This window comes from Phyllobates terribilis, unplaced genomic scaffold, assembly GCF_046119375.1.
Source record: "Phyllobates terribilis strain yellow unplaced genomic scaffold, ASM4611937v1 Scaffold_5__5_contigs__length_657084704, whole genome shotgun sequence".
In the NCBI taxonomy this organism is placed as follows: domain Eukaryota; kingdom Metazoa; phylum Chordata; class Amphibia; order Anura; family Dendrobatidae; genus Phyllobates; species Phyllobates terribilis.
The window spans coordinates 102355693-102380665 of record NW_027362765.1 but is presented as its reverse complement, the minus strand read 5'-3'; the positions used below and the strand labels follow the sequence as shown (position 1 = coordinate 102380665).

General features: G+C 47.1%; 1 protein-coding gene across 1 annotated transcript in view; it reads left to right on the top strand.

The window, feature by feature from the left end:
• The first annotated feature begins 247 nt into the window (after positions 1–247).
• The window catches only part of ARFGEF2 (ARF guanine nucleotide exchange factor 2), a 45503-nt gene continuing 20777 nt past the window's right edge, over positions 248–24973 (top strand). Inside the window, exons 1-20 of the mRNA XM_073682644.1 lie at positions 248–302; positions 415–445; positions 534–657; positions 2501–2647; positions 3897–4076; positions 4169–4334; positions 8797–9072; positions 9238–9365; positions 9475–9608; positions 9949–10183; positions 10268–10367; positions 16902–17041; positions 17906–18014; positions 19832–20027; positions 20113–20224; positions 21000–21205; positions 21986–22070; positions 22146–22317; positions 24534–24685; positions 24759–24887. Coding sequence (XP_073538745.1) covers positions 263–302; positions 415–445; positions 534–657; positions 2501–2647; positions 3897–4076; positions 4169–4334; positions 8797–9072; positions 9238–9365; positions 9475–9608; positions 9949–10183; positions 10268–10367; positions 16902–17041; positions 17906–18014; positions 19832–20027; positions 20113–20224; positions 21000–21205; positions 21986–22070; positions 22146–22317; positions 24534–24685; positions 24759–24887 — 2862 coding nt within the window. The 5' untranslated portion in view covers positions 248–262. The remainder of the gene's footprint in view (positions 303–414; positions 446–533; positions 658–2500; positions 2648–3896; positions 4077–4168; positions 4335–8796; positions 9073–9237; positions 9366–9474; positions 9609–9948; positions 10184–10267; positions 10368–16901; positions 17042–17905; positions 18015–19831; positions 20028–20112; positions 20225–20999; positions 21206–21985; positions 22071–22145; positions 22318–24533; positions 24686–24758; positions 24888–24973) is intronic.

The window sequence follows — 24973 nt, the reverse complement described above, 5'->3', positions numbered from 1 at the left end:
TGGCTAACCCCTTTAATTTTTCACATGTAGATGGTGGACACCTCCATAGTCCTCCTGCTTCCTACTCCTTTTGTGCCAGTAGGTGTCCATAGTGAGCAATTTATCAGTGGCGTGGAGGATACAGGACTGACTGAGGGATTTGTGTTGCTGTGTACCTACGTGGCTGGGGCTACCTGGTAATGAGAATAGTGGTTGCACTGTTTCTGTCTATCCCCTGCAGCCATTTGCAGGGTGAGGACATTCTGCTCTGTGGCTGCATAATATGTCTCTGCAGTATTCATTGATTGCTGCTTGTGTAGCAGGTCAGATGAAGACAGTAGTGTGACATGTTTTCTGTCTGTCTGTTACAATATATCAGATCTGCATTCACGTTGCTTCTTGTTAACTATGTCTTTTATTTTTCTGTTTTTGCAGATGAACTTAAAGCTGAATTGGAACCGCAGAAGTAAGTGTGACGTGCACAGCGTCTGCCTCTTCCTCCCATGCAACAGATTTTTATTTTATAAGACTAATTTCCTTTCCACTCCTTTTAGGGATGAATCCGCTCCTCCCTTTAAACCTAAATTCATCGAAGCCGATAGATATTTCCTTCCGTTTGAGTTGGCATGTCAACTAAAGTCTCCTCGAGTGGTCAGCACGTCCCTGGACTGCTTGCAGGTACTTAGCACACACGGGTGGGCAGACACTGCAAAGCTGATATGGCATAACTAGTACCAGCAGTTTAGCCGGTTACATGCACGGGTAATATCTCTGTTAGGCCAGCTATGGGATATATATATATAGGTTTGGTTGTGCCTGATGGGCTCTGCACCCACTGATGTATATTGCTTACCTGTGAGATATGTATATATACACTGCTCAAAAAAATAAAGGGAACACTTAAACAACAGAATATAACTCCAAGTAAATCAAGCTTCTGTGAAATCAAACTGTCCACTTAGGAAGCAACACTGATTGACAACTAATTTCTCATGCTGTTGTGCAAATGGAATAGACAGTAGATGGAAATGATTGTAAATTATCAAGACACCCTCAATAAAGGAGTGGTTCTGCAGGTGGGGACCACAGACCACATCTCAGTACCAATTCTTTCTGGCTGATGTTTTGGTCACTTTTGAATGTTGGTTGTGCTTTCACACTCGTGGTAGCATGAGACGGACTCTACAACCCACAGAAGTTGCTCAGGTAGTGCAGCTCATCCAGGATGGCACATCAATGCGAGCTGTGGCAAGAAGGTTTCCTGTGTCTGTCAGCGTAGTGTCCAGAGGCTGGAGGCTCTACCAGGAGACAGGCCAGTACACCAGGAGACGTGGAGGGGTCCGTAGCAGGGCAACAACCCAGCAGCAGGACCGCTACCTCCGACTTTGTGCAAGGAGGAACAGGAGAAGCACTGCCAGAGCCCTGCAAAATGACCTCCAGCAGGCCACAAATGTGCATGTGTCTGCATAAACGGTTAGAAACCGACTCCATGATGGTGCTATGAGGGCCCGACATCCACAGATGGAGGTTGTGCTCACAGCCCAACACCGTGCAGGACGCTTGACATTTGCCACAGAACACCAGGATTGGCAAAGTCGCCACTGGCACCCTGTGCTCTTCACAGATGAAAGCAGGTTCACACTGAGCACATGTGACAGATGTGACAGAGTCTGAAGATGCCATGTAGAGCAATCTGCTGCCTGCAACATCCTTCAGCATGACCTGTTTGGCAGTGGGTCAGTAATGGTGTGGGGTGGCATTTCTTTGGAGGGCCGCACAGCCCTCCATGTGCTCGCCAGAGGTAGCCTGACTGCCATTAGGTACCGAGATGAGATCCTCAGACCCCTTGTGAGACCATATACTGGTGCGGTTGGCCCTGGGTTTCTCCTAATGCAGGAGCATGCCAGACCTCATGTGGCTGGAGTGTGTCAGCAGTTCCTGCAAGATGAAGGCATTGAAGCTGTGGACTGGCCCGCCCACCCGTTCCCCAGACCTGAATCCGATTGAGCACATCTGGGACATCATGTCTCGCTCCATCCACCAACGTCACGTTGCACCACAGACTGACCAGGAGTTGACGGATGGTTTAGTCCAGGTCTGGGAGGAGATCCCACAGGAGACCATCCGCAACCTCATCAGGAGCATGCCCAGGCGTTGTAGGGAGGTCATACAGGCACGTGGAGGCCACACACAATACTGAGCCTCATTTTGACTTGTTTTAAGGACATTACATCAAAGTTGGATCAGCCTGTAGTGTGTTTTTCCACTTTAAATTTGGGGGTGACTCCAAATCCAGGCCTCTATTGGTTAATAAATTTGATTTCCATTGATGATTTTTGTGTGATTTTGTTGTCAGCACATTCAACTTTGTACAGAACATTCATTCAGATCTAGGATGTGTTATTTGAGTGTTAACTTTATTTTTTTGAGCAGTGTATATATAAGTAATCTGTTTCTAAGCATTGTACTGTACATCCATAGCACTTCACTCTGACCTTTATGCTGTCTTCCTATCTCGTAGAAACTAATTGCTTACGGTCATATAACTGGCAACGCTCCAGATAAAGGCATTGCCGGGAAACGCCTCATTGATCGCATAGTGGATACCATCTGCAATTGTTTCCAGGGCCCCCAGACAGATGAGGGGGTGCAGCTCCAGATCATCAAGGTGAGACTTGCATCTTGTCCAAAGAAAATGAGGGGCTGCCTGTCATATCGGAGCTCTTTTTTTTTTTTTAGAGACCTTTTCGTAGAATAAAACCCAGAACCTGATTGTTTTTTTTGGTGTTAATGATTTGGTTGGTTTACACCCCCTTCCTCATTGTTTGTACTTATACTCTCATCTGGAATCAATACACGTGTTAGGTATAACTCAACTATACATACTGCACTGAGTTCAAAAGGCAATTAAACTCTTTGAAAAACATATGAGTATTCAACCACAATCACTTTATTAGTAAAAAGAAAAAACACTAAATCATTTAAATGAAGTGCTTCCATGAAAGCGAGAAAAAAGACATGCATGAAGTGAAATTGCAACAATGCAGTTTGGGACACAAATACCACTGCTGCCAAGGTAATCCAATTTATATATGGCTAAATACAAACTGTATTTTTCGGACTATAAGACCCACCGGACCATGAGACGCACCTAGGTTTTAGAGGAGGCAAATAGAAAAAAATTTAAGCAAAAAATGTGGTCATGATGCCCTGTTAAGGGGGAGGGCGTCTGCTGCTGACACTTTTATAGGTTAATATCCCCCATCCTGCTATATATGGCACCCTTCATCCCCATCCTGGTATGCATGGCACCCCTCATCCCCATCCTGGTATGTATGGCACCCGTCATCTCTCTTCCTGGTATGTATGGCACCCTTCATCCGTCATCCTGGTATGTATGGCCTCCGTCATCCTGGTATGTATGGCCCCCCTCATCCCCCATCCTGGTATGCTTTGCACGCCTCCATCCTGGTATGCTTGGCACCCCCTGATCCCCGTCACGTGGCACACAAAAAAGTAAACAATTATGCTCACCTCTTCTCTCCTCCAGCAAATAAATAAACCCATGCATTCAATGTGATACTGACCAGTGATATAGGCAAAGTGCTATGTGTTATATATAAAGTGCAGAGTGGATGCTTGTAAGTTCACAAGACTATTAGTCTGAAATGGGAATCAATATCTGCTGACTTAAAGGATTTAGATCATGCTGGACGGGTATTTTCCTGTATTATTAGAGTTAGTGCCCATATTCTGTCCACCTCGCTGCCCCAACGCACGTTTCGCCCATATCTTTATCAGGGGGCCCTTCCTCATAGTGTCTGATCTCTGAAACACGGTGAAGTTCACCCATGACAAAGCTGGGACAATCTTAACTACATTGCACTTGATAACAATCGCTGTTCTTACTTATCCAGGCTCTCCTGACTGTTGTTACCTCTCCATATGTTGAGATCCACGAGGCCACCGTCCTGCACACTGTGCGAACATGTTACAACATATACCTTGCCAGCAAAAACCTAGTGAATCAGACCACTGCCAAGGCCACATTGACGCAGATGCTAAATGTCATCTTCATCCGCATGGAAACTCAGGCAGTAAGAACTTAACCTGATACCTGATTTACATGAAAGTGATTATCTCTGAGACCCTTCACTGTGTTACTGATAAATTTTGTGTATTCTTATAGGTCAACGATCGAGATTATACAAAACAGAAGCTTTATTCTCCTGCTGCTCACAAATTAATGGGCTCTCCAGCTACTGTATTCAGAAAAGGCAGCTATCCTCTGAGCGCTCCACCTACACCTACAAGCAGCAGCGTCACCAATGGCAGCCATCAAAAAGAGGACGGAGGTGAGCTGGACTTGTTCCATTATAGCCAGAACGGAGGCTGTAATCACCTGAACCTCCTACGATATGGAGGAGGTGCAGCTAATCTGTGTAAAGGACTGTTTTGTAAATGCATTGCAAGACCACAGTCTGAAGTAGAATGTTTTAGAAAACGTGTATTTATTAGTGATGTAATTAGGAGCCTCAAAGACAGCGGAAGGGACCCAGGGCAGTGATGGTAGAGGAAGGACACATACAATAAAAACAAAGGGGCCAATTCATTAACCCCTTAACAACATTTGACGTACTAATAAGCGTCTGTGCCCTGGGACTTAAGAGCCAGACCCATATTAGTACGTCATGGCGATCGCGCGCGCACACAGGCTGTGCGGGCGCAATCGCCGCCGGGTGTCAGCTGATTGTCACAGCTGACACCCGATACTATGTGCAGGGAGTGGTCCTGCACCGCTCCCAGCACATTAACCCCCGCGATGCTGCGATCGAAGTCGATCGCAGCATTGCGGTGGCAAGGGGAGGTGATCGCAGATACTCACCTCCTCTTCCGGCTTCCAGCGCTGTCTGCAAAGGCTTCCCGGTTGTTGCCATGACGACCCGATGTCGTCATGACAACATCCGGGTCACCAGACAGCAGGAAGATTGTTTGGACATGCGCAGTGCATCTCCAAACAATCTTCTCACTGTGCAGCGCTGACAGCCTGCATGGCACAGGGATGGTGCTGCATTCCTGTGCCATGCAGGTGATCAGAGAAAAAAAAGTGAAAGTCCCAGAGTGGGACAAAGTAATAAAGTATATAAACTTTCAGAAAGTGAAAAAAAAAAAAAAAAATTGCAAAAATATAAAAAAAAAAAAAAAAATGAATAATCCACCAAAAATAAAAATATAATGTACCCATCAATAAATATTATAAAAAAAAATAAAAGTACACATATTTGGTATCGCCGTGTCCGGAATAACCTGACCTACAAAACTGTCCCACTAGTTAACCCCTTCAGTGAACACGGTAAAAAAAAAAAAACAAGCAAAAAACAATGCTTTATCACCATACCGCCAAACAAAAAATGGAATAACACGCGATCAAAAAGACAAATATAAATAAAAATGGTACTGCTGAAAACGTTATCTCGTCCTGCAAAAAACAAGCCGCCATACTGCTCCATCAGCCGAAAAATAAAAAAGTTATAGCTCTCAGAATAAAGCTATGCTAAAAAATAATTTTTTCTGTAAAATTGCTTTTATTATGTAAAAGTGCAAAACATAGAAAAACGATATAAATGTGGTACCGCTGTAAACGTACTGACCCGAAGAATAAAGCTACCTTATCAATTTTACCACACGCGGAACAGAATAAAAAAAAACAAAAAAACAATTCCTGAATTGTTGGTTTTTGTTTATTCTGCCTCCCAAAAATCGGAATAGAAAGCGATCAAAAAATGTCACGTGCCTGAAAATGGCACCAATAACAACATCAACTCATCCCGCAAAAAACAAGCCGTTACATGACTGTCTGCCAAAATCTGGAAAAATTATAGCTCTCAAAATATGGCGATGCAAAAACTAGATTTTACAAAAAATGCGTCTTTTATAGTGTGTGACAGCTGTCAGTCATAAAAACCCCATATGATTCTGGTATTGCTGTAATCACACCGACCCGAAGAATAAAGTCGTCTAATCACTTATACCGCACGAGGAACGGCGTCAAAAATAAACTCTTGGGTTAGGATTGGGCTAGGGTTAGGGCTGGGTTTGGGGTTAGGGTTGTGCTAGGGTTAGGGTTGTGCTAGGGTTAGGGTTGTGCTAGGGTTAGGGTTGTGCTACGGTTAGGGTTGTGCTACGGTTAGGGTTGGGGTTAGGGTTGTCATGGGGTTGGGATTTTTTTCAAAAGTAAGAAAAAAAGATGACGATATGGCGACTAGTGTTGAGCGCAAGTGCTCGCTACTTGAGTTTGCATCGGGTGCTCTGGTATGCATTGAGTATCGTGGGTATTTGAGTGACATGCTCGAGTCTCTGCCCCATATGCTTCGCGGCCAAATAAACTTTACGGGGATTGCCTGCCATGCATGAGCGATCCCCGCATGTTTTTTTTTTTGGGTGTCTAATTACCGTGAAACATGCGGAGCAGGGACTCGAGCATGTCACTCGAGCACACGCTGTACATGGTGCATACCTGAGTACCCGATGCAAACTCAAGTAGCGAGCACTTGCACTCAAGACTAATGACAACTTATTCAATATGATGACCTAATGTAAACAAATTCTGTGTCGTACCTCTGGGTTTAAAATGTTCACTATATACCTTAATAAAATCCTCGAGGGGTATAGTTTCCAAAATGGGGTCACTTGTGGGGGAGCTCCACTGTTTAGGCACATCACGGGCTCTCCAAACGCGACATGGTGTCCGCTAACAAATTGAATGGAAAATCGGCTCAAATTGTTAGCGGACGCCATGTTGCATTTGGAGAGTCCCTGTGTGCCCAAACATTGTAGCTCCCCCACAAGTGACCCCATTTTGGAAACTAGACCCCCCAAGGCACCTATCTAGATGCATAGTGAGCACTTGGAACCCCTAGGTGCTTCACAAATAGATTCGTAAAAATGAAAAAGTGAAAAAAAAAAAACTTTTTCATTTTTACGAATCAATTTGTGAAGCACCTGGGGGTTCCAAGTGCTCACTATGCATCTAGATAGGTGCCTTGGGGGGTCTAGTTTCCAAAATGGGGTCACTTGTGGGGGAGCTCCAATGCTTGGGCACACAGGGGCTCTCCAAACGCAGCATGGTGTCCGCTAACAATTTGAGCCGATTTTCCATTCAATTTGTTAGCGGATACCATGTTGCATTTGGAGAGTCCCTGTGTGCCCAAACATTGGAGCTCCCCCACAAGTGACCCCATTTTGGAAACTAGACCCCCCCCCAAGGCACCTATCTAGATGCATAGTGAGCACTTGGAACCCCTAGGTGCTTCACAAATTGATTCGTAAAAATGAAAAAGTGAAAAAAAAAACACTTTTTCATTTTTACGAATCAATTTGTGAAGCACCTGGGGGTTCCAAGTGCTCACTATGCATCTAGATAGGTGCCTTGGGGGGTCTATTTTCCAAAATGGGGTCACTTGTGGGGGAGCTCCAATGTTTGGGCTCACAGGGGCTCTCCAAACACAACATGGCGTCCGCTAATTATTCAAGCAAATTTTACAATCAAAAAGTCAAATAGCGCTCCTTCCCTTCCGAGCCCTGCCGTGCGCCCAACCAGTGTTTTTTCCCCACATATTGGGTATCTGCGTGCCCAGGGGAAATTGCACAACAAATTTTGGGGTCCATTTTTTCTTGTTACCCCTGTGAAAATAAAAAAAATTCGGTCTAAAGTAACATTTTTGTGAAAAAAGTTAAATGTTCATTTTTTTCTTACACATTCCAAAAATTCCTGTGAAGCACCTGAAGGGTTAATAAACTTCTTGAATGTGGTTTTGAGCACCATGAGGCGTGCAGTTTTTAGAATGGTGTCACTTTTGGGTATTTTCTGTCATAAAGACCTCTCAAAGTGACTTCAAATGTGATGTGGTCCCTAAAAAAATGGTTTTGTAAATTTTGTTGGAAAAATGAGAAATCGCTGGTCAACTTTTAACCCTTATAGCTCCCTAACAAAAAAAATTTTGGTTCCAAAATTGTGCTGATGTAAAGTAGACATGTGGGAAATGTTATTTATTAACTCTTTTGTGTGATATATCTCTCTGATTTAAGGGCATAAAAATTCCAATTTTGAAAATTGCAAAATTTTCTACATTTTTGCCAAATTTCCGTTTTTTTCACAAATAAACGCAAGTGATATCAAAGAAATGTTACCACAGTCATGAAGTACAATATGTCACGAAAAAACAGTCTCAGAATCAGGGGGATCCGTTGAAGCGTTCCAGAGTAATTACCTCATAAAGTGACAGTGGTCAGAATTGTAAAAATTGGCCTGGTCATTAACGTGCAAACCACCCTCGGGGCTTAAGGGGTTAAAGCTTTAATGCCACAAAAGTGATGTAAAATTGTAGAAAATTCACAACATTTTTGTGCAACACAAAGTTGCACAAAAATGTTGTGGCTTTTTGCATCTTCACGCCACTTTGAATAATCTCCGCCGAAATGAGCGGAGCTGAGGAGGAGGCAGGATGGGTGTGACCCCCACCTGGCCAATTCATCGAAACTTCCAGTCTCCCTGCCTAGAGCAGCATTTCCAGTACAGGGCATAGAGACTTGTGCCACTCAGAAGAAGCACCAAATTCATTAAGTGGCGTATGCCTTTTAATAAATTTGGTGCCTCTTGTGCTCCATCAGTATTGGCGCATATCGAGTGTGCGCTATGCAAGTCTTGATGAACGGCCCCAAAGTGTGTGATCAAACGACTCTGTTGTAACTTTGAATATATATTGTGTCAGTAGGACATTAAAAGCTTAGGTTATCATATGAGTTTCTCTTATCTAGTGCTTAAGGAGGCACCAACACAGGAAGACGGGGCACTGCAGGTTCCAGCACAGATGGAAGTTGTACGGGAGGCACCAGCTCAGGCAGAAGCTTTGCAGGAGCTTCCAGAACAGAAGGACATCGCTGAGGAGACCCCAGCACAGGCAGAAGGGACTCAGGAGGTGCCAGCACAGGCAGAAGGGACTCAGGAGGTGCAAGCACAGGTGGATGGTGCGCATGAGGTGCCAGTACAGGTGGACAGAACACAGGAGCTACCAAATGAATCTGATGTTCAAGGTATGAGGGTTCTTACTAATTCTTCATGGGATATTTTAATTAGTAATGCAACATCTAGAAATTTGGGGGTTGTTGTAATGAAGATGACATTTTAAAAGTGATGAACTTTACTGATAACGGAAACTGCTGACATAGTTTCTTATCTTTTATGATTTCCTTCCTTAGAGCCTGAAGAGAAAGTTACAGCCAGTGTACCTTGTGACTCCGAAACCGCTGACCTCCCACCACCTGAGAATATCCACAGTAATGGAATAGCAGATGACGGGCAGTCTGTGTCTTCCACGGATTATCTGGTATGACAGCCCCTTCTATATTTGGAGCAGTGATCTCCAGACATTTTTGGTTGGATCACAACATAATCTACTGGATCCAATGTCATTTGATCTTTTTTCTCTTATTCAGGAGTCTGATTCCCTTCCCGGCCAACACTCTGGTGCTAGATTTACACACATCTTACAAAAAGATGCTTTCCTAGTGTTTCGCTCACTCTGTAAACTATCCATGAAGCCTCTGGGAGATGGACCTCCAGACCCTAAGTAAGTGAACTCCTGATCAGCCTTAAATGGGAGGCAGTCCCATGTCACATAACATGATCTTGCTTGATTTTAGGCCTAGATAGCACTTTATCTGCTAATAATACGCATCATTAGAAATGCCACATAAAATGTTCTCCTCTTTCATGAATGGCATCTTCATGGCAGCTGTACAAACCTCCTATCTGTATTAAGGCCACTGCTTATACACCAATAGCTTCTGACTGCCCCCTTTAAATATGACATATATTCTTTTGTGCCATACATATTATACAATCTGTACCATACATGTTATATAATTTTTGTATAGGTCTGCACATGTGACTTTGTTTTTGTTTTGCAGGTCCCATGAACTCCGCTCTAAGATCCTCTCTCTCCAACTCCTCCTGTCAGTATTGCAAAATGCCGGCCCCATCTTTAGGACCCATGAAATGTTCATCAATGCAATCAAGCAATACCTCTGTGTAGCCTTATCGAAAAACGGGGTGTCCTCTGTACCCGATGTTTTTGAACTCTCGTTGGCCATATTCCTCAGCTTGCTGTCTAATTTTAAGATGCATCTAAAAATGCAGGTGGAGGTAAGCTGCAGCTTCACGTGCCGTCCTGCGCTGGCTTGGAGGGCGTTGATCTTCACCCTATTTAGATTCTTTTTTCTTTTAAAGGTGTTTTTCAAAGAAATATTTTTGAACATACTAGAGACTTCATCAAGTTCATTTGAGCACAAATGGATGGTGATACAGACCCTGACGAGGATTTGTGCAGGTAAAGGATAATTGATGATCATTACCTTTCGACTACAGAGAACGTAAAGTGGTTTTCTGTTCAGAAGCCCACCATTGGGGCCGTACGCTCCTAACGATTAACTGTTTGGATGAGCGGCATGGTTGTTCCGCTGACCCAAACTGTGCGCTCTCCCCCTCTTGCCTCTTCAGCATCAGAGGAGTACAGGGGGACTGAAGCTTGCAGTCGGCTTCAGAGCAGCGCTTGAAAGAGCGTACTATTTGCCTGTTAAACAGGCCACCTCTGACTGCAGCAGTGGCCGGTAGCCAAGGCAAGGAGCAGTAAACTATAAAATTAAAAATTTGTCCATTCTTGAGAACAAAGAGTATTTCTTTCTCGCTTCAATGGGGGTCACAGGACCATGGGTGTATTCTGTTGTCGCTAGGAGGTTGACACTAGGCAAAAAAGAAATGGCTCCTCCTCCGCAGTATGCACCCGCCTACAGGCACCAAGCTCACCAGTTTAAGCTTAGTGTCTGTAGGAGGTAGACTGGATCCTAACAGATCCAACCCTGTTATGTTTTATTAATACTTGTTCTTTATTTTTCAGATACAGCTCTTCAGGGTTAACAGGTAACACTGCGTCCCCTGTTAACCCATTTCACAAGCGACCGAGAGAGCAGTGTAGCACCCCCCACATCGCCCACTCTCGGACCCGCTGGGCAGGACCTGTCCCCTGTCACCTCACGGTGTCTCAGGGTGATTCCTGGTGGCCAGTCCTTGCCTATTCCCCACCCCAGCCCCCTCCTCGGAGCGGCCTGGGAGGGAGACGGTGGTCCCTGCGGTGACCTTCCCCCAGATTCTGGAGTCGACACAGTCTCCTGCACTGTCCAGTACGGTCAGTGCGGGAAGGAGGAAGAGCCAGGACCCCCCCCTTATCCACGGAGGACCTCCTGTGACCATCCTCAGAAGGGAGAAAAGAGGTATCGGGACCTTAAAAAGACAAAAAGTTACAATCTCTCCTGCTGTCTCACAACCGCAGGTCCCAGCCCCCCCCTCACTTCAAACATGGTGCTTACTTCACCAGCGCTTCCCGAGCAACGCCCCCTCTCCTTGCATCTTCAGCGTCCTCCTCATTCCCCACCTCCTTCTTCTCCATTATGCACGGCAAAACTGCCCGCGCTTTCTCCGTGGGGGGGCGTGTCTGATGGGCCGTTCCTCTTACCGGCGGGTATACGCCCCCTCCGGCAATCGACCAATTAGGGCCGAGGAGCATTGTGACGCTTACGCCACGCCCACAAGCTCTCCTGGGGACTTATCAGCAGCCGGGTCCTTTAAGCCCGCTCCCATTCCTTCCACCTATCAGAGCCTCGGTGCCCCTCGTCATCAGGGCAGTGCGGTCTGCTCCTGCCCTGCGCCTCTACGCCGGCGGCATCACTCTGCCTGGCTGCTTCATCACCGCAGCTCTGCTCCTGACTCAGGCGGCACCACTCTGCCTGGCAACAGCGGACCGCTCTAGCCTCAGCTCTGGAATTCGGACGGGTGACACTGGCCGTGGTTACTTCAGGACCGGGTAGGCTCTGCCCTGGCACCGGCTCACACTTTTTCCTGCCCACAGGCTCCCTCCTTTGCAGTTTCCCTGTTCAGGCACATATGCCCAAACCCAGGGAGCTCTATGTCCGTCCCTCTCACATAGTCACATACTATGCCTGTGCTCTTTGCAGTACTAAGTGGCCCGCGGGTCTCACAACAGCTTTCTGCTCGACCTGCAAACCTCCCGCCATGCTGGCACCCCAAGATCCCCCCGCCGCTCAGGACGAAGGAACTCCCTCTCCTCCAGAGTGGGCTGTTGCTATGTCCCAGTCTCTCTGACCTCACCAAGGTATCTCAGTCTCTGGTGCAGGTCCTAGAACGCTTGCCTTTGTTATCCATGGCCACCAGTGCTCCAACCGTTCCCACGGACACTTCGCAGGCACCCCTGCCCCCTCCTCCCAAGGGCAGACTGAGAGCACGTGCTCAGAAACGGACTCACACAAGCTCATCCTCCAGCTCTCCAGTCTCCAAGATGCTCTCTGCATCTCACACCTCTTCCCCGGAGGTCGCCCTGGGATCTAACTCTGCATCAGATTCAGACTCTGGTTCCGACACGGACCAATATTCCAAGATCTATGACGTGGTTGACAGCCTTATATCAGCCATCAATCAGACTCTGCACTTTAAAGAGGACGAGAGCCCTTCTCAGGACTACTCCGTTTCCTTCAAGAGAATTAAGCGCCTGGCACGCACTTTTGCTAACCATACAGAATTTGAGGATGTCTTTCAGAAACTGGAAGCATCCAGAAAAACGCTTCACAGTAAAGAAACAGTTAGACATGCTATACCCGTTTTACCATGACCTTGTCAGCAAATGGACGGAGTCCCCATCAGTGGATCCTCCTGTCTCTCGTGTCTCGGCCAAAACGGTGCTGTCTCTTCTAGACTGTTCCTCCCTCAAAGACACTACGGATAGACAGGATGAGGCCTTGGCTAAGTCAGCCTTCGAGGCTGCTGGTTCCTCCCTTTGTCCTTCCTTTGCCTCAACTTGGGTATCAAAAGCAGTGTCCGCATGGGCCAAACAGCTTAGGCAGGGCATCTTAACAGGGGCTTCCCCGGACGATCTGGCTGACCTAGCGGATCAGATCACCCACGCATGGAAATATCTGCTCACGGTGATTGCCTCCCTTCTGCGCTCAGGAGTAATAGTTCCCGTCCCCTTTCAGGAAAGGTTTTCAGGTTTTTACTCCAATCTTTTTTTGTTCCCAAAAAGGACAGCTCACTACGTCCGATCCTGGATCTCAAACGGCTAAACCGACAAGTACGCACCCGGCACTTCAGAATGGAGTCCCTCAGGTCGGTAATCGCCTCGATGGAAGCCGAGGAATATCTATGTTCAGTGGACATTCAGGACGCGTATCTTCACATCCCAATCTGCGCATCATATCAGAAGTTCCTTCGCTTTTCCTTCCAGGACGCACATTACCAGTTTACTTCCCTCCCCTTCGGCCTCGCCTCTGCCCCGAGGGTTTTCACAAAGGTAATGGCGACGGTCATGGCCATTCTACGAGCCAGGGGGATTGTAATTATCCCCTACGTCGACGACCTGTTAATCAAAGGCCCCACGTTCAGGGACTGTCTCCACAGCCTCCAGATCACCTTGAACACGCTCTCTCGGTTAGACTGGCTGATCAACACAGACAAATCCTCCCTGGTCCCATCTCAACGTGTAACCTTTCTAGGGATGCCGTTCGACACGACCCGCGCCTGGGTCCTTCTTCAGAGGGAAAAGATAAACTCTCTCCATCGGGGGATCCACCTTCTCTCCGACCCAAGTCCACACTCTCTTCTCCTATGCATGAGTGTCCTGGGAAAAATGGTGACAGCTATGGAAGCAGTACTGTTTGACCAGTTCCATACCCGGCCTCTTCAACTGGCCCTTCTGTCGACTTGGGACAAGAACCCGTCATCTCTAGATCGACGCATCAGGTCACCTCTTCAAGTGAGAAGGTCACTAACCTGGTGGACCCGCCCCACTTCCTTCAGACCCGGGAGGTCATTCCTACCGCTTCGCTGGCAGGTGGTCATCGGTTGGGGGGCAGTCTTCCTTCACCACACGGTCCAGGGCCGGAGGAGTCCCCACGAAGTCTCCCTACCGATCAACATCTTGGAGATAAGGGCAATTTACCTGGCGTTGCGTCACTGGCAGGAGATTCTAGCAGGATTCCCAGTCCGCGTACAATCGGACAATGCCATGGCCGTGGCGTACATAAACCATCAGGGAGGAACGCGCAGCAAGCCCGTCTTGAAAGTGGTGGCAAGAGTGCTAGTTTGGGCTGAGAAGACACTTCCGGCAATCTCAGCAGTCTACATTCTGGGGGTCGACAATTGGGCAGCCGACTTCCTCAGTCGGCCAGGGCCTTGCCTCAGGAGAATGGTCTCTCCATCCCGAGATGTTTCATCAGATTTGCTTACACTGGGGCACGCCGGACGTCGACCTCATGGCGTCTCGGTTAAACCACAAGGTCCCATCCTTTGTAGCTCGGTCCCGCGATCCGCTAGCGATCGCTCAAGACGCGCTAGTCATGTCATGGTCTCAGTTCCAGCTGCCCTACACCGTTGATCCCTCGAGTCATCAAAAAGATCAAGACAGAAGGAGTACCGGTAATTCTTGTAGCCCCGGATTGGCCCAGATTCATCAGGTACGCAGATCTAGTAAACCTGCTCGTCGACTCCCCCTGGAGACTACCAGACCGTCCGGATCTCCTCTCTCAAGGACCTATTCTTCATCAGAGTTCTCGTTCTCTGAATTTAATGGCATGGCCGTTGAGGCCACAGTGTTGAGGAAGGCGGGTTTTTGCTGACAACGTCATTCAGACCCTAATTAACGCCAGAAAACCCGCAACCTCGCGCATATACCGCAGAACCAGGAGAGCCTTTTTTCGTCACTGCGAGCAAGATCAGCTAGCTCCCATGTTCTTTTCGTTACCGGTCATTTTGGCCTTTCTTCAGTCTGGCCTGGAGGCGGCACTCTCTGTGGGCACTCTCAAAGGCCAAGTTTCGGCCTTGTCCGTTCTATTCCAATGTAACTTGGCTGGCCATCCTCAGGTCAAGACGTTTCTACAAGGGGTGGCTCACCTGGCGCCGCCTTATCGCCCTCCGGTGGATCCATGGGACCTTAATATGGTCCTAAGCGTTCTCCAACAGTCCCCGTTTAACCCATTCAGGACATCTCGGCCTCTCTCCTCTCCTGGAAGCTGGCTTTTCTGATGGCTGTTACCTCAATTAGGAGGGTTGCAGAGCTCGCAGCCCTCTCATGTCGGTCGCCCTTTCTTGTCTTCCATCAAGACAAGGTAGTGCTCAGGTCTGTGCCTTCCTTTTTGCCAAAGTAGTCACCTTTTTCCACATCAATGAGAACATTGTTTTGCCTTCTTTCTGCCCGGCCCTATTGCATCCACGGGTGAAATCCATGCATAAACTGGATCTGGTCAGAGCTCTACGTGTGTACCTTTCTAGAACTGCTTCCCTTCGGCTTTCGGATGCCCTGTTTGTCATCCCTGAGGGGCGTTGCAAGGGTCTTCCTGTTTCCAAGTCAACCATTGCACATTGGATACGTTCGACCATTTTGGAGGCATATCGCGTCTCAGACAAACCTCTCCCTCCGGAAGTAAGGGCTCTCTCAACCCGGGCGGTGGGTCCTCTTGGGCGGTTCGCCATCAGGCTTCGGCTGCTCAAATTTGTAAGGCCGCAAGTTGATCTTCACTCCACACCTTTTCAAGGTTTTACAAGGTCCACACTTATTCTTTGGCTGATGCCAGTCTTGAACGGAAGGTCCTGCAGGCGGCGGTTGCCCGCAGTCTGACCTAGTCTGTGGCTATCTTGTGTTCTCCCACCCAAGGGACTGCTTTAGGACGCCCCATGGTCCGGTGTCCCCCAATGAAGCGATAAAGAAAGAGGGATTTTTGGTACTCACTGTAAAATCTCTTTCTCGGAGCCTTCATTAGGGGACACAGCACCCTCCCTGATTTTGGGCATATGTCCAGTTGGCCCTGTTAAGCATCTAATTTAGTTTTCACGGTTGTGCCCCGTTGGACATTGCATAGTTGGTTATTTTATGTTTCTCCTACTGCTTTAGCCACTAACTGGTGAGCTTGGTGCCTGTAGGCGGGTGTATACTGCGGAGGAGGAGCTATTTGTTTTTTGCCTAGTGTCAACCTCCTAGCGACAGCAGCATACACCCATGGTCCTGTGTTCCCCAATGAAGGCTCCAAGAAAGAGATTTTACGGTGAGTACCAAAAATCCCTCTTTTCATTAAGAAATGAATAGCAAACTTGCTTGTTTTTAAAATGACTTTGCAAAGTTACCCATTTAACAAGATAGAACAACCCCTTTAATTCGTTCTGAAGTCCCCTTCACATTCATGCATTACATAAACATCACATTTATTTCCATGGGTAACATGTAGTTTCTCATTAATCCTGTAGTGGCGGAGAGGGCGAGTTAAACACTTGTTGTTGTGTTCCCTTACGATCATAGGTAATTGCCGTGTGATTGGCTTATTGTCACGGACCTTCCAACAAAAAACGTCTGTTAACTGTTTACTATCCCCTTTTGTTCCGCTTTAGAAAAATTGGCTTTTTTTCCCCTCCTAAAAACACCCTCTACCCTACCTGATTATGTCTGGCATTGCAGCTGAGACACACGGACAGGAGCACTACTGGTTTCTTAAACAGGTTTATATACACACAATTCTCAAGGGTGACCCCCAAATCCCACATTGGTTGGTCGTATATAGGCAGGAGTGAGGACATGATTTATGGTCCCTGCAGTGATGGATGTAAGTTGCTAATAATAAATGTCAATAGTTGCTGCCCGGTCACTGAATTAGCGACCTCTTCCCTTAACCTGCATCTCCTGCTTTCCTGTCTGAAGTCTCCTGTCTGTAGATGGCGGCTCAATTACAGACTTAAAGTAATGATAGACACCTGCTACTTCATGATGATGATGATGATGTTTCCATTAATGGGAGTTTTTCTCTTTCAGATGCTCAGTGCGTTGTCGACATTTACGTGAACTATGACTGTGACTTAAATGCTGCTAATATATTTGAACGTCTTGTAAATGACTTGTCGAAAATTGCTCAGGGAAGGAGTGGCCATGAACTGGGAATGACCCCTCTTCAGGTGAGAATGTGAGGGGCAAAGGGGTTTACCTAGGGGGCTGATTATGGGAGCAGGAGGTATGCTGGTGTACCTCCGGCTGAGTCAGTGATGATGGTAACCTAATTTAGGTATTACATTCTGCTCTCCGTTTTGGATGTATTCACACTTTGTTGTTGAATAGTATTTTTGTTGCAGTACCCCGGTAAAACCGATTTAACCAGAGTGTGTAAACACTTAGACTGGGACTACATGGTGGCTAGGTCTGCTTTCTCAAAGATCACTGTATGCCACTGGGGTCGTCATGGTATTAAAACAGGAACAAGCAAGTCAGAGCCAGTTGTTTTTTTTGTGAGTTTCTTGTTGCGTTACCTTGCAGGTCCAGTGTGACTCCATTCACCCTTGCAATGCTGCATTGTGATCTGTGTCATGACCAAAGTCATTGTGTAGCCCCAGCTTTAATGTGATCAGACTTCAATGGTTCTGCAATATTTCTTATATTCTCAGAATCTGCCTTATTAATGCCCGTGGGCTCAGTATACAGATATAGGTGTAGTGTAGGACCCATCATCATACTGGTTTTATGGATGTAACAATGTAGTCTTGGGAGTAAAACCGGAAACTGTCATACGTTTGTGACCTATCCTTTTGATATACCATAAATATCTCAGATGATAATACTCCTTTAAATTTTATTGCGACCTTAAGGATTGATTAATCAGACAGTGTGACTTTTGGATCAGAAGAGCTTTTCCATCCCTGGTGAATTTCCAACAACAAGACAGCTGCTGTATTTGAAGAGTGGACTATAATCTATGGTGTGCTGGGTGTTCGAAGGAGGACGAGGCCCTGAATCATCTGATTTTCCTTTTATATTGTCTTTTGCAGGAGCTTAGTCTCAGGAAAAAAGGTCTAGACTGCCTGGTGTCTATCCTGAAATGTATGGTGGAGTGGAGCAAGGACCTCTACGTCAACCCCAACCACCTATCCAATCTAGGTGAGGTGTCATTGCTTCCCCCTTAGGCGAGATGTGGTTATGATGCTGATATTGTTTGTGCAATTCATCAAGTATAAAATGTACTACTACTGTACTACTGTAGGGCAGTCACACTATGAAGCTCTCTATTGTAGGGGGGTCACACTATGGAGTAGGGCGGTCGCGCCGTTGCGCTCTCTATTGTAGGGCAGTCATGCCATGGAGCTCTCTACTGTAGGGCAGTCGTGCCGTCGAGGTCTTTACTGTAGGGCAGTTGCGCTTGTAGAGGTCTTTACTGTAGGGCAGTTGCGCCGTGGAGCTCTCTACTATTGGGCGGTCGCGCTGTGCATCTCTCTACTGTAGGGCAGTCGCGCCGTGGAGCTCTCAACTCTAGGGCTGTTGAGCCGTGGAGCCCTTTACTGTAGGGCAGTCGCGCCTTGGAGCTCTCAACTGTAGGGCAGTCGCACCACGGAGCCCTTTACTGTAGGGCAGTCGCGCCGTGGAGCTCTTTACTGTAGGGCAGTCGCGCCGTGGAGCTCTTTACTGTAGGGCAGTCGCGCCGTGGAGCTCTTTACTGTAGGGCAGTCGCGCCGTGGAGCTCTCTACTGTAGGGCAGTCGCGCCGTGGAGCTCTCAACTGTAGGGCAGTCGCGCCGTGGAGCTCTCAACTGTAGGGCAGTCGCACCACGGAGCCCTTTACTGTAGGGCAGTCGCACCACGGAGCCCTTTACTGTAGGGCAGTCGCACCACCGGAGCCCTTTACTGTAGGGCAGTCGCACCACGGAGCCCTTTACTGTAGGGCAGTCGCACCACGGAGCCCTTTACTGTAGGGCAGTCGCGCCGTGGAGCTCTTTACTGTAGGGCAGTCGCGCCGTGGAGCTCTTTACTGTAGGGCAGTCGCGCCGTGGAGCTCTTTACTGTAGGGCAGTCGCGCCGTGGAGCTCTTTACTGTAGGGCAGTCGCGCCGTGGAGCTCTTTACTGTAGGGCAGTCGCGCCGTGGAGCTCTTTACTGTAGGGCAGTCGCGCCGTGGAGCTCTTTACTGTAGGGCAGTCGCGCCGTGGAGCTCTTTACTGTAGGGCAGTCGCGCCGTGGAGCTCTTTACTGTAGGGCAGTCGCGCCGTGGAGCTCTTTACTGTAGGGCAGTCGCGCCGTGGAGCTCTTTACTGTAGGGCAGTCGCGCCGTGGAGCTCTTTACTGTAGGGCAGTCGCGCCGTGGAGCTCTTTACTGTAGGGCAGTCGCGCCGTGGAGCTCTTTACTGTAGGGCAGTCGCGCCGTGGAGCTCTATAATGTATAGGGGCGGGCAAGCCGTGGAGCTCTGTAATGTAGTGTGCGGGCAAGCCGTGAAGCTCTCTACTGTAGGGGCAGTCACGCCGCAGCTCCCTTTATTGCGGGGGCAGTCACTTCATGGAGCACTACTGTAGCGGCAGTCACTTCATGGAGCCCTCTAGTGTAGCAGCAGTTGCGCAGTGGAGCTCTGTGCTATAGGGCTGTAGGGGCAGTCACTTCATGGAGAACTCTACTGTAGGGGTGGTCTTGCCTGTGAGCGCTCTACGGTAGGGGCAGTTGTGCAGTGGAGCTCTCCACTGTAGGGGTGGTGGCGAAGAGAGCTCTTTACTATGGAAGCGGTCATGCTGTGACACCATCTGCTGTAAGGGCGGTGGCACTATATAGCTGTGACATGGATAACCATGAGAATTTGTACCCTTTTGCTGTAGTGTTATTAATGTTTATGCAATGTCTCGTTCCCTCTGTAACATCCACGACACGCATCTTTCCTTGTTTATATGGTAGATTCTTCCTTCTTTATTGATTTATTTGCAGATTATTTTATTATAGGTCAAGAAAAATCCTCTGATTTTGAAGGTGGAGAAAATAAGACCCCAGAGATCTTGGGGCACCGGAGCAGCCCAAGTTCCCTGGACTCCACGGCCTCCTCCGGCATCAGCAGCACCCAGTCCTCCGTTCCTGATGACCCTGAACAGTTTGAAGTGATCAAACAGCAGAAGGAGATTATCGAGCACGGGATTGAGCTGTGAGCAGCGATCCGGTCACACTGGTGTGGTGCATGTAAACCGGTTTCCCTTTCATTGATTCTGATTTTGCTTTTGTATTCACAGATTTAACAAGAAACCAAAGAGAGGAATCCAGTATTTGCAGGAGCAGAGCAAGCTGGGGGCCACCCCACAGGACATTGCACAGTTCCTGCACCAGGAGGATCGGCTAGATTTTGTAGGTGACATTTCTCATTGCACTGTATGAGATTACACCTGTAGAGGGTATGGCATACCCACAGGATACACATCTATTTTGGGCTGAAAATAATTTTTGCAGTTGGGTTTTATTAAAAATTTTGCATCGGTTGCCTTATATGGGCCCTTTATTTCCCTGCACTTTGCTGGCTGAAGAATGAGTTAACTGAGAATCCATAAGTGAATTCTTATCTGTTTTTTTCCTGAGCTCCTCTGAGCTGATTTATGACCACATTAAAGATCAGCTCAATTCTGTGATGTGGTCATAAATCAGCAAAGACAAATACGACTTACAAACTTTCAGAACGAGCTTACTGACTGATTCTCAGTTTATTTACAGGGAAACATCCTGTAAAAGCCAAACATTTTTAATGTATCTCAATGGCATAATTTTTTTTTTAGCCCAAGTTGTAGCCCTGTAGGAATGTCGCCTTAAAGGCGTTGTCCACTGTTCTGATAACCCCTTCTTAATTGCTATATTCCCCAGTGTAAAATATACACAACCTATACTTACGTCCAGCGCTGACGGCTGTCCAGCGATATCGACACTGGGTTTCCCAAGGCTGCATGTTGTACAATTACATTATGATCGCTGGGGGTCTGACATCTGTGACCCACATGTGACCTGGGTCTGTTTTGACAAATCTATTGTACAGCAATATGAGCAGGGGTAAATCTGTAATGCAGCATCATGGCTGACTCCTGACTAGTCAGCCTAATTGCTAATTGTAGCGTTTACCTTTCTTCTGACTCAGACGATGATCGGGGAATTTCTTGGAGAAAACAACCGCTTTAACAGAGAAGTGATGTACTCTTACGTGGACCAGCTGGACTTCTGTGACAAGGACTTTGTGTCTGCTCTACGCCTGTTCCTTGAAGGATTCCGTCTGCCAGGGGAAGCCCAGAAAATTGACCGACTTATGGAGAAATTTGCAGCAAGATACCTGGAGTGTAATCAGGGGTAAGGTCTTAGTCACTTCATCCCCAGCAAAGGCTGCTGTAATCATATCCAAGAACACGGGTGGGAAACCTTTTTTCTGCCGTGGGCAATTTGGTTATTTAGACCATCACTCGGGGAAGGGGGGGTTGTACAAAATTATCAACTTGAAATTTACCCTGTTACATTTGGTCAAACGTTTAATTAACTGGCTGTGATGTTAGGTGGTATGGATGATGTTGCCACTTGTAACTGCTTTTCAAAATTTGCGTCGGTCAGGAGCACAGGCGACTCTTTGCTGATGAGTTTTGTAAAGAACTCACATCAGTAAGTCGTACCTAACACAGATGTATTTTACAGTGCAGATCTACTCAGTGAGAAATTCATCACTGCTCATGTTATATTTCTAGACCTCAAGCAGTGGGAGGTCTGCAGTATATATCACATAGGATACACTGGGATTCTGCTGTATATACATCATATAGGAGACACCGAGACTGCCATATACATCACATAGGAGACACAGAGACTGCTGTATATACATCACAGGAGACATGGGGCTGCCGTATATACATCACAGGAGACATGGGGCTGCCGTATATACATCACAGGAGAAATGCGGCCCCCAGGAATCTGCCCGGGGGCCGGAGAAAAGGTCATCGAGGGCCGTAAACGGCCCTCGGGCCTGAGATTCTCCACCCCTGTCCTAGAATATAAGATGGCTGGTAATGTCAGGCAGGGGCAGAAGACAAGTTGTGCGGTGGTATGGCGGCTGAGCCCTTGTATTGTGTTCTCCCCCTGCAGACAGACGTTGTTTGCCAGTGCGGACACAGCCTATGTCCTGGCCTACTCCATTATCATGCTGACAACCGATCTGCACAGTCCACAGGTAAGCTTCATTTAAAAGAGACTGTGGAGTCTGTTTTCTGGTTTGACCTCTGAGTTGACAATCCTTTGTTTACAGGTGAAAAATAAAATGACAAAAGAACAATATATTAAAATGAACCGAGGGATAAATGACAGCAAGGACCTTCCAGAGGAATATCTCTCCGCCATTTTTGACGAGATTGAAGATAAGAAAATTGCGATGAAGGAGACTAAGGAACATACCATTGCAAACAAATCTAGTAAACCAAGTAAGTAATTATTACAAACACTGTGCGCTGGGTCTGTTACAACCTCTCAGGAATGATATATAGGCTGGTTAGTTGTCAGCAGTAATAGATGAATAGATGTTACTGTAGTATAAGATGTGTGGCTCTCGTGTCTGATCAGACTGTATTGATATCACTATTATATTCAATGACTTGCTGTACCCGGCCATGCGTTGCTGTGGCTCAGTCTGGTTAAATGGAAAAGAAAGAAAAGAGAAAGCGCACGTTTCTAAAATATTTAATTTCACGATACTTGTGGGTATACAATATTTGCTGTTGATCCATTGTTTGTGTAGATATAGAGATTGTCTGGTTTGCCGACTCTAGAACATGCAACATATAATTGTCCATGTCAGAAGCAATCCGTGTCTAGATTTAAACTGCACAATTCTAAAGATTGGCCCTGAGCTTTGTTGATGGTGATTGCAAATTTCAAAATCTTAAATCTCCAAAAGTTCTTCACCGATTCCTTTGAAATTTTGATACAGTCAGGTGTCACAATGGAGCCAGTCATTTCAGGGATTGCTAGTTATGCAATTCCCTAGTACAGAGGGTATGTGACAGGAGGGGGCGCAGAGATGAAGGCAGGAGGCGGCAGAGGAGGAGGGGGTGATCTGCTTGACATGTCCCGGGCAGGTACCGGTCAGATCATAGCGCTGCTCCTGCCGGTGGCGCAGTGGGATTTGCACTCGCTCGCTATCCGCCCACTGCTGCGAGGCCCGGGCCCAGCTCAGCGCCCAGAGCGGAGGCCACGGCCTGCGCCTCTCCGTGCAGCCTCCCTCTCTCTCTCCCTCCCTCCCCTGCTTTTTGTTGCGCAGTCAGAAATAAGACTCACCTATAGGAAAAGCCTCAGCAGCAGCGGTGCCATAGAGCAGAGGTGGCCGCGTCTCAGGCGGTGGCGATGATGAGCAGCAGCCTCTTTCGGCCTCGAACAGATGGTCTCGTCATTCCCCTTCCCCCCAACCACCACGGGGGACACGAAAGGAGCAGAGCACAGGCAGCGGCTGGGGCTAATGAAGGAGAGGGAGAAGGGTTTATGAATGACATGTCACTAAGGGGGGGAGAATGCTGGGCGGCCGGAGAGAGTCAGCCTGGGACTGAGCTCATAACACCCCCCTCACTCTGTTGCTTTTACGTCCAACAACTGGTATATAAAAACATAGTAAGTATATAAAAACATGCGTGTATTCGAATGCAACGTTGTGTCAAAATTTCAAAGCAATCGGTGAAGAACTTTCGGAAATTTAAGGTTTTGAACAAACGAGCATTTACATTTTGATTTATATAGATAGATGTCTGTAACTGGGACATTTGTAGTCTAAGATGTGGATCTCATTTTTGGTGATGTGATAAAATTACTTTGATATTTAAAAGGCCCTGATTCATGCTGTCCGAGCGTGATTGCAGATGGGTATGTTTTGTCTGAAATACTGATGTTTTTCAGAGAAAATGTAGTTTGAAAAGTTGACCAGGAACTATTAAGGGGAAACCTAACTAGTCTGATAATGTCACTGTCCGGCTTCTCCCCGCCCAGCTTAGTTTTTGATTGACAGGTCTTTTTCTTTTGTCCCATATGTGTACAAAGGGAGAGACCTGTCAATCGGAGTGGAGAAAGACCAAGCTGACCTTGGACGTCACTTGGCTAGTCAGGTCTCTCCCTATAGCCCCCTGCCGGGCTTTTCAAACCATGTTTTCTATGAAATATCGGAGCATTTCAGAGAAAAATATGCCTGTCTGCAATAACGCAGCTGGGATCTGATTTAATGCTGCCTATGGTTGGGCATTATGAATCTAATTACAGGTTCTATTTATTGATGTCCATCACCGGAAAGAGCTGTGACAACCTCTCAGACTCGATGTACAGGATGGTTGTCAACAGTAATAGATGAATAGTTGTTACTGTAGTATAATCAGTGTGGGTTTTGTCTGATCACTTTGTCATATCTAGTGATGTCAGTAATGGGGCAGAGTTGTGACAACCTCTCAGACATGATATACATGTTGGTTGTCAGCAATAGTAGATTAAATATCTATTCATATAGAATAAGGCTGCTTGCAGTGTAATTATCTTACCATTATAATCAGTGATGTTGTTAACCTCTCAGACATGACATAGAGGCTTGTTGTCAGCAGTGATTTATGCAATAGCTGTGATACCCCCCCAAAAAAGTATCTGGATCTTGTGTTTTGGTGCTCAGGTGTAGCTAGCGAGAAGGAGCGTCGATTGTTGTACAATATGGAAATGGAACAAATGGCGAAAACAGCCAAGGCTCTTATGGAAGCTGTGAGCCATGCCAAAGCGCCATTCACTAGTGCCACCCACCTGGAGCACGTCAGGCCCATGTTTAAGGTAAGTGAAGTAGTCCTGATACTTGTCATTAAGGCCGGTAGGAATTCTGTCTCATGACTGGCGTTCCCTGCAGCTCGTGTGGACGCCGCTTCTTGCTGCTTATAGCATCGGCCTCCAGGATTGTGATGATAACGAAGTAACCAACCTGTGTTTGGAGGGGATCCGCTGTGCTATCAGGATCTCCTGCATCTTTGGCATGCAGGTGAGTAGTCCTGCATATGTCCTCTCTGTTATAGGTGGTAATATAGTCTGGGCTATTTAATCTTTCTTGCATCTGACTTGGTTTGC